At 52.3% G+C, this 9,646-nt stretch overlaps 1 protein-coding gene across 1 annotated transcript; it reads right to left on the minus strand.

The window, feature by feature from the left end:
- Window positions 1-2,615: 2,615 nt before the first annotated feature.
- FBXO27 (F-box protein 27) lies at window positions 2,616-8,941 on the minus strand. Its single transcript, XM_040633955.1, has 5 exons — window positions 8,590-8,941; window positions 8,350-8,461; window positions 8,170-8,265; window positions 4,277-4,412; window positions 2,616-3,697 (listed from the first exon to the last, which is right to left on the minus strand). Exons 1-5 carry the CDS (start codon window positions 8,939-8,941, stop codon window positions 3,554-3,556), a joined length of 840 nt encoding a protein of 279 aa, XP_040489889.1. The 3' UTR covers window positions 2,616-3,553.
- Between the last annotated feature and the right edge of the window lie 705 nt (window positions 8,942-9,646).

Genomic DNA, 9,646 nt, shown 5'->3' on the forward strand with positions numbered 1-9,646 from the left:
TGAGGCATTTTCCTCACTGTAGCTGGCACCTGCGCAAGTCCGCCAGGTCCCCAAGGGTTGGACCCATCGTTTTAATCCCCTAGGTAACTTGTCCCTTTTACAACAGACAGCACCGGGGCTGTTTCAGACCACCGGGAACGAACTCCGTGGTCACCAGGCTCCAGAGTCTCATCACCCCTCACCCCTCTCCCTTTTCCCCAAATAATGTTGTGGCCGTAGTTGAGTCAGGATCGTTCTAGAAGTGCCACCGCGGCCACCACGGTGCATGTTTGTGTGTGCGTGCGTGTATAATCCCAGGACTACCCCACGCTCAGATATTTGCCGGAAGAACTCCTGAAACTCAGTTGTACTCCCACCTGAGATGTACCAGAGCGGTGCCGTTGTACGCACAGCTGGATCATAAGGGGAAAAGAAGCCGAACTGGAGGGTCATGCGCGGTGCCTTGGGTTCTCTCCCTCCCCCGAGGGACCGGGGTCATGCAGAATGCACTCTTGACCGGGCAACAAGAATGTAGCAGCAGGTGTGTGATGCCCAGGGAGGCTCAGCAGAGACTCAGCACCCCAGGGTTTCTCGGAGGGGCAGGGGGGTTAGCCCTGGAGGCACCTTCTTTCTGCCTGGCTCCTACCAACATTCCAGCATAAGCCATACCGTTTGCACAAATAGTCCAAGCGCCATGAGCCACGCTTATCAGTTGGGTAATGGTGGGAACACTTCCAAAATTCAAGCTCCCAGACGCCAGCTAAGGGCCAACCTTGCAACCAGGCCTTTATTTGTTTTTTAAAAAAAGATTTTATTTATTTATTTGACAGAGAGAGAGAGAGAGAGCACAAGCGGGGGGTGGGTGGTAGGCAGAGGGAGAGGGAGAAGCAGGCTCCCCACTGAGCAGGGAGCCTGATGCAGGACTCGATCCCACGACTCTGGGATCATGACCTGAGCTGAAGGCAGATGCCCAACTGACTGAGCCACCCAGGCGCCCCAGCAAACAGGTCTTTTTTCTTTCTTTCATTCTTTCTTTTTTATAGAGAGACAGGTGGGAAGTGGCAGGGGGAGAGGGAGGGGGAGAGAGAGAATCTCGAGCAGGCTCCATGCCCAGAGTGGTGCTTGATCTCACAACCCTGGGATCGTGACCTGAGCCGAAATCAAGAGTCCGACGCTTAACCGACAGCTATCCGGGGGCCTTGGCAACAGGCTTTTCTAAGGCGAGGCCAGCTAGGTTAGCCCTTTGGGGCCGTTATTGAATTGACGAGACCATCATGATTTGGGTGGTTGTACTGTAGTTATGCGGAGAATGTCCTCAGACGTAGAAAACATACACAAAAGAATTTTTCCGTGATGCTGGAAATGTACTAATTGTTTCAGGGGGAAAAAGCTCTGTGCCATACCTACAACTTCTCTGTTACGTTTGAGATTGTTTCAAAATAAAAATGTATTTAAAAAAACAATATGGAAGAGGGGAGAATCGATGGGCATGTGGGCTGAGGACTGGCCGTAAGCTGATAAAACTGGTGCTGGGGAATAGATACATGGTTAGAACACTCTTCTCTCTGCTTCTGTATATATTTCGAATTCTCCATAACAAAATAAAACGAGAAAAAACCATGTCAGCAAAGATGCCTTCGAAATGTGGTTATTTCTGGAAGGCGAGGGAAATGGCACTGGAGGACACTACCCATTTGTCTTCTCGTGTCTCTTCTACACACGAACACACACTCAGAAAATGGGAAACACGGATAAGCAAAATAAATACAAAATCACCACGACCAGAGATCACCACTGCAGCAACCCTGTAACACTGTAGTTAATACTCTTTTTTTTATTATTTTAAGTAAGCTCCATGCCCGACGTGGGGCTTGAACTCACAACCCTGAGATCAAGAGTCATATGCTCTACGGACTGAGCCGCCAGGCGCCCCTATAGTTAATATTCTTATTCTTCTGAATAGACATACATACGTATCTATGCACACACGCACATCCAGAAGGTAATCCAGGATGTGAATAGTTGTATGTACGTGTGTGTATAAAGTGGTATCATTAACTTTGGCATACACACACACACACACACACACACACACCATATAACATATGCCAAAATTAGATTATATGGCTGCTTTTGCTAAGGCAGTGGTCTCTACCTTTCCCTTCCTAGATGTTTCTCATATTCCTCATATCCAAATTCCCCCAGTTGACCCAAAAATACCGTCGAGAGCTGAATCGTCCAAACCAGTACCTACTCGAGGCCCACACACTCCATCTGGTCATGACTCTTACATTTCTTTCAACCTGTCACAACCTTTTTTAAGAAACTGCCGAAACATGCTACCTCTGGGTGTGTGCGGGGGCTTCCCTGCCTGTGTGCTGCTTCTAGGGCAAGAACGGGGCGGAAGGCCTGCCCCCTCCAATGAGCAGTTCATCCTGGAGGACATACAGTAAAGGCAACGGCACGTTTCACGTGCAGCACATCAGAAGACCTAGAACGTCTAGGGGCAGCCGGCTGGTTCCACTGGTAGAGCGAGCGACTCTTGATCTCAGGGTTGTAAGTTCAAGCCCCACATCGGGTGTAAAGATGACTTAAAAATAGCATCTTAAAAAAAAAAAAAAGATGACCTAGACATCTCACTGACCCATCAGCTGTGAGTTAGCCATGACGCTGGACTGGTGTGAGGACAGCCTGATCCTGGCTCCCATCTAGAAAGTCACAGGCGTGCTGTCACCGTGACGCTGTACCCACCCCCACTGTCTGCCTAAGGCTTTTGACCCTGACTGATAATCTTTGTCTGAAGCGATGACTTCCTCAGGGTTTGGGAAAGAATACTGTTCTCACTCTTCTCTTCTTTCTACTAAAACCCCTTCTCTTGGGAGTTTTCTTCTGCAGTTTTCCCTCCCCCACTGGGACAATTTGTTGCTTTTAAACCAAGGAGTAACCAGTAACGTGGTATTTCCTACTTCAAAGATCTGAGGCACTTTTGGCAAAATAATAAAATTTATTACATATGATCGGCAGATAGTTGTTATTGATATATTATTCTCTCCATGTTTGCGGAAAATTTCAAAATAAAAAATAATTTATACACCATACAATCACAGGGGTCCTTGAGAATCTGCACACATTTTTGAGCTGGTTGGCTCTCAGCTGTGAGACGTGGTCCCAGCCTTGAAGCTGCGGGGGGTTAAGTTTGCCACTCACGGTGGCTGGAATTTTCCCATCCATACGGAGGAGATGGTACTTCAGAGATGAGCGGCCTTCTCTAAAGGGACCGATAAAGCCCCCTGGAAGCAGAAAGGAGAGGAGACAGGGCAGAGGGGACTGGGGCTGAATCAGAGGGCCTCCGGGGGGAGGACTGCCCTATAACAGCAGTAGGTAGCTCTGAAGAAAGAACTTCCTTCTAGTACTTTCTAAAACCTGAAGAGGGGGCCCGGGAGGACCATCAAAGGGATCCTGGAGTACCCAGGATGCCAGGGAGGTACGTGCCCTTGGTTAATGAGAAGTCCTGGCCAATGGTCCCCAGTCCTGGAAGGCACTGGTCAGGTTGTTGTGCAAGGACAGCCCTCGACTAAGGTAGCCGGGCCCGCACCACCACACTGGAGTTGGTCACACGGGCTCCATAGTGACCAGCCCAGAACTGTGTGTCCTGGCCCCAGTGTTCGAAAGACACAAAGCGGACGCCCATCTTGATGTTGGAGAACACGTGGGTGACCTGCAGGTAGAGAAGGGATCAGGCGTGTTATGCCACAGCCTTCTTCTCGAAAGCTGAGCCTGGGGCCTTCTGGCTCAGCAGAATCATATGGTTCCTCGTCCTACTTCCTGTGCCCTTGAGTCTGGGTGGGTGGGTTTTATTCATAACCAGGAGCGTGGCGGAAGTGATGCTGAGTGACTTCCGCCGTGACTTCCAAAGCTAAGTCAGAAAAGGCAATGCAGCTTCTGTTGGTTTCTCTAGAACCTTCCTGGTGGAATCCTGAGGTACTAGTAAGTCGAGGCTGGCTGCCCCGAGGCGGCCATGCTGCGAGGAAATCCAAACCAGCCCTCGCAGAGAGAGCCCGCATTGAAGCTCTGGGACTAAATGAAGCCACCAGCTGCTGTACACACACACACACACACACACACACACACACACACCACCAGGCCCTTCGGCTCCAGCCATTGTCTGAAAGCAACTGCCCAAGAGACGGGAGCCAGAAGCATCCCCAGCACAACCCTCCTTATAGAAACCACAAGATGGAACAGATAACCTTCCCAGGCCCACCACCCTCTCCCCGTGCCCCTGCCAGAGACTCACCTGAAAGCAGACATCGTTGTTCCACTGCTGGATGGGGACGGGCATAGCAGAGAATTTGTCCAGGACAGTCTGGTTGGCATCTAGAAGTTGGACAAGGAGTCGGTACATACAGCCACTGTCGTGTCGGGCTCCCCACCTGCGGGAGGAGGGAGGCCTTGAAGGCTGGACATGCCCACCTCGTCTCTTTGGGTGTCTGCCTCCCTCCCCCCGAATGGCCTCCCCATGCATGCAAACCCAAAACAGCCCTCCGCTCAGTACAACCCGTGTCACCTGGGAGTCTGGCCCCACCACAGACCCAGTGACTCAGAACCTGCATTAAACGAGGTCCCCAGCTGGCCCGCAACCACACGCATTCTCGAAGCAGTGACCCAGAGCAGTGCCCTTAAGGCACCTCATCCCGTATTATTAAGGTGACAATGGAAATTGCTCATTCTACGTGTAAACAGTGGCAAAAGATGTCAGTAATTTCCAATGGGTATGTTGACATTTTAAAATACAACTTTCCGGGGCGCCTGAGCGGCACAGCGGTTAAGCGTCTGCCTTCGGCTCAGGGCGTGATCCCGGCGTTATGGGATCGAGCCCCACGTCAGGCTCTCCCGCTATGAGCCTGCTTCTTCCTCTCCCACTCCCCCTGCTTGTGTTCCCTCTCTCGCTGGCTGTCTCTATCTCTGTCAAATAAATAAATAAAATCTTTAAAAAAAAAAAATAAAATAAAATAAAATACAACTTTCCTATCAGTCATTGAAAAGGACCATGGGAGGGGCACCTGGCTGGCTCGGTTGGTGGAGCATGCGAGCCCCACATGGGTAGAGAGATTACTTAAAAATAAAATCTTTGAAAAATAAAACATAACAAAAAAAAAGGACCACAGGAATCTAAATATATTTAGTCATGATGGGATACCCAGCAACATTAAAAAAAACTACACCACCACCACAAAAACATCCAATGTCCATCGACGGTAAATGGATAAATTACAGTATATTTACATAATAGATTACTATACAGCAATGAAAGCAAACTCATTGCAGTGACACAGAAATAGAAATCAATTTACAAACATGTAGTTGAAAGAAGCCAGATACAAAAAATATACTGTGGGACTCTCTGTACATACAGAAATGGACAGAACTTATCTATGGTAACAGAATTCAGGATGGCGGCTACCCCTGGGTGGGTAATGATGGGAAAGGAGCTGGTAACACGGATGCGTTCACTCTGTGATAATTCAGAGTCGCATCCCTAAAATATGTCCACTTCAAATGAATTAATTAATTAAATATGTAAACTTAAAAACATGTACGCTTTTGATGCTAGAAGTTAAAAGTTTAACTCAAGGGTAATGGGCTGTAAAAATACACAAGTTTCTTCCCTCAGAGACCTCACATCATTCTACTTCTTAGACTCAGATGTCTGCTCTACTTCTCCCACACCATTCTGTCCTCGTGTAAAAGGGACATATTCTGATTTTCTTCTGCCCGGTCAACAGACTGCCCTTCCATACTGCGCTCGGCCAACCACATACCAAAATATACATGTGTAAACAGAAATTAAAATTTTTCCTGTGACTATAAAGATCCAAGTGTTAACGTTTTTCCTTTGGGACTGAATTATTACCCAGTAGCGGCTCCCAAACTTGCCTGCAGACTGGGATCATCTGGAATGTTGAAAAGATATTGTATAGCGAAGAATGTAGCCTCGTCCGGAGGTGTGGGGGGCACTTGCTCTGTTACCGGGAGGTCCTCTCTGGACCCTTGGACTATTATGGCTGCCAGAAGTATCTTTGTTTGCCTGGGGACCTTGGGTCATACTGGATAGCGTACCAACGTGATTCCAGTGGGGGCTGGCTACATCCACACAGACGGTCTCACCGTGGGGGCTGGCGCTCCAGAAAGACCCAACAATGTGGCATGGGAAATGTCACGCAATATCAGCTGACCAGGAGTCCCAGATTCACCACGGGATGAAGCCCCAATAGAAATTCTGGGCAATGAAGCTCAGGGGCGCTTCCCTGGTCGGCAATATTCCGTGTACACTGTCACACGGAAGCCGGGGCAGGATTGCATCCTGACTCTGTGCCGAGAGCAACAAAAGCTCTGTGTTTGGAACATCTATGTTTCGATGCTGCCCTATAGCTCTTCTTCCCTTGGCTCATTTTTGATCTGTTATGTTTTCCTTATAATAAAACTGTAATCACGCAATAGTTCAGTGAGTTCTGGGAGTCTTCCCAGTGCTTTACGAAGGTGAGGGTGGTTTTGGGGTCCCCCAGACTTGCAGCTCGTGTCGAAGTGAGTCTGGTCTTGGGGACGGTGCCCTCTGACTTTGCAATCAGCTCTAAACTTCTCAGATGCGGAGACCCGGCTCTCATCCACGGGCACTCTGATTTAACTGGGATGGGGTGTGATGTGGGCACTGGGAGTTTTAAGTGTTCCTCTGTAATGAACAGCAAAATTTGGAAACCATTGACTATTACGATCAAAGGGCACACCGCTGACCAAAACAATACAAATACGTTACAACAGTTTGATAACTAACGACTAAATTAAAAACAATTTTATTGTAAAACATATCTCCTAATGAGATGGATTTGCAGAGTGGAGGTAAGTTATGGTGTCTTTAGTGAAAAGTGAATTTGGGGGCGCCTGGGTGGCTCAGTCAGTTAAGTGTCTGACCCTTGATTTCGACCAGGTCACGATCTCAGGGTTGTGGGATTGAGCCGCACGTCTGGCTCTGCGCTCAGACAGGAGTCTGCTTGGGATTCTCTCTCTCCCTCTCCATCCATCTCTCCTGCCTCTCTCAAATAAATAAGAAAATCTTAAAATAAAAAAAAGTGAGTTTAGGGGCGCCTGACTGGCTCAGTCAGTAGAGCATGTGACTCTTTTAATCTCAGGGTCATGAGGTCAAGCCCCGCGTTGGGCATGGAGACTACTTAAAAACAAAACAAAAAGACCAAGTAAAAGTGAATTTGGTAAGGCTGAAATTTCAAGCAGTCAGTTGGCTTAACTCTCCCGGAGTCTGTACACCTGGGGGGGCCACAGAGCCTAGTGAGGGGTTTGCTTTTCCTGGAAAACTGGAGGACACTGAGAAAGGGACCAGACAAGGACAGCCATCCGATGTTGCCACCAGAGATGTGATGTGTAGCTGGTAATTTTAGAAGCAGGGAACACAGCTGCAGAGATCTGGAACTGCCTCCCTTGAAATGATCTGGGTCACATGTCCCGTGGAAAGTCTTCGCGTACACATACCCTCATTTCAAGACCATCACTCCAGAGCATAAGCTCTGCCGTCAGAGGAGTCTGGGCCTAATTCCAGGTCTCACCGTTCCCTAGCTGTGCCACCAGAGCAAATCTCTTCCCCTTTCTGAACCTCTCGATTGCTCCCAAAGCTCTGAAAAATCTGAGGTCATGAAATACACGTTCTCAGAGGAACAAGGCTCAAAAAAAAAAAAAAAGCCTGAAAAAAACACAACTAAAACAGTTCACCCTTATAAAGCACTGGCTATGTGCTTGACACATAACCTTATCTTGTAAAGATGGGGAACCCGAGGCACACTGGGACTTGCCCAAAGTCACAAAGCTGCAGAGCCAGGGACTTGGAAAGTCTAGCTCCAGAATGTCAACTTAGCTAACTGTCCTACACCGCGTCCTCCAACGCAAGGAGCGTGTCATTCACAGACAAGGCGAAGCTGGGCCAAGTCTTCCGTAACCGGATCCAATCTGGCATCTTGCAATCCAGCTCCATTTGGGAGTGAGGAGAGGGGTTCAAGGGTTCAGTCATTCACCTCCCTGAGCTTCATTCCTTTATCTGTATAAGGGATTGTTAGAGGCGGCCTCAGTGAAGTCACCCACGCAATGGTCACGGCGCCTGGTCAGTGTTTTTGTCATCATACTCACCAATCAGAGACACAAATCTCAATCTTGCCACTATCTAGCAGCTCTGGCCACAAACCCTCCTCCTCCAGGTCCAACACCTGCTTTTTGCGACACCAGCTAGGAAAGAGGGAGAAAGGTCAACGAGAACAGGCAGGTCTTCCTCACAACGGGCCTGGCCCTGGCGGGTCCAGGGGCATTCACCTGAAGGAAGACACGAAGCAGGTCTGCGAGGGGGCCCCAGGCACCGTCGACCTGTTTACCTCCACCACCCAGCCGTCCCCACCGTGCTGCACCATCCATTTCCGGAGGCCTTCTGTAAAACACAGGAGGCTAGCGCCAAGTTCCTCGCCCGCCCACCCGCCGGCGGCCACCTCCCACTGGCCGCGGGGAAGCCCCGCCCCCCGGGCGGCCCCGCCCCCCGGGCGGCCCGCGATTCTCCACCCTGGCCGCAGGGGTTGCGGATGAGGTTGCGTCCGATCGGGCGGCGCTCGCAGAAGCGGCCCAGGAGGCAGGGTCTGCCGTCGCGGGCGGGGGGCAGGCAGCTGCGGACGAGCGGCAGCAGGGCGCCGTGGTCCCGGGCCAGGATGAGCAACCACAGGGCCTGGCCGTCCACCAGGGCGCGCCAGCCCCGGCACACTCGGCGGCAGCACCCCAGCAACGTGCGCGGGGGCACGTGGCTCAGCACTACCAGGAGCAGCTCCGGTGGCAGTTGGCTCAGGTCCAGCGCCTCCTCGGGTTCGGGCTCCGGCGCGGGGACCCGGGCGGGCCGGCCCCGGGAGGCCGAGGCGCCCATGGTCCCCGCCCTTCCCGCCCGCCCGCGCCGGGCCCGGCGGTGACTGCGGGAGAATAAGGTCAAGGAGTCAGGGGCCCGCAGCCTCCGCGGCGCGCGCGCAGCTGCCGCCGGCCCCGCCCCGGCCCCGCCACGCCCCGGCCCCGGCCCCGGCCCGAGGTCCCAAGCCCCCTCCTCCCTACCGGTCCTTCCCTGCAGCCGATCCAGCCCGCCCCGCGCACCCGGCCCTGCGCGCTCTCGCCGGGGCCCGCCAGCTCCCCAGCCCTACCTTGGATCAGAGCCAGGGCCCCTCGCCGGCGGGCTCTCTCCTGTCCCCTTGCGTCCCCCTCCCCGCCTCCATCCTTTTACTCGCCAGCCCCTCCCTTCTTAACAGCCAGCATTCTCACTCCCCACCCCATCCTCCCTCTGGCCGGCCGGTTTCTGCGCTCTCTTCCCTCTGGTCGCCCGGCGGCCCCCCACCCCCGCCCCCAGCCAGCCCCTCCCGCCCCATCCCCGTACTCGCCAGGCCCCCTTCTTCCCGGGTATTCCCACGGTGAGGAGCGGGGAAGGACTATCGAACCGGACCTGCGGCCGCAGACGGGGGAGGGGCGGGGCCGCCGGGATCCAGGGTCTGTCCGCACCGGCCGGCCTCTTGGAGTGCCCCTAACCCGGCCGCCGGCCGTCGGCCGCCTGGCGGGGACCAGCTGCCGTTATTTTGGTCAGACATCC

This window comes from Ursus maritimus, unplaced genomic scaffold, assembly GCF_017311325.1.
Source record: "Ursus maritimus isolate PB19 unplaced genomic scaffold, ASM1731132v1 scaffold_19, whole genome shotgun sequence".
NCBI classification, from domain to species: Eukaryota; Metazoa; Chordata; class Mammalia; order Carnivora; family Ursidae; genus Ursus; species Ursus maritimus.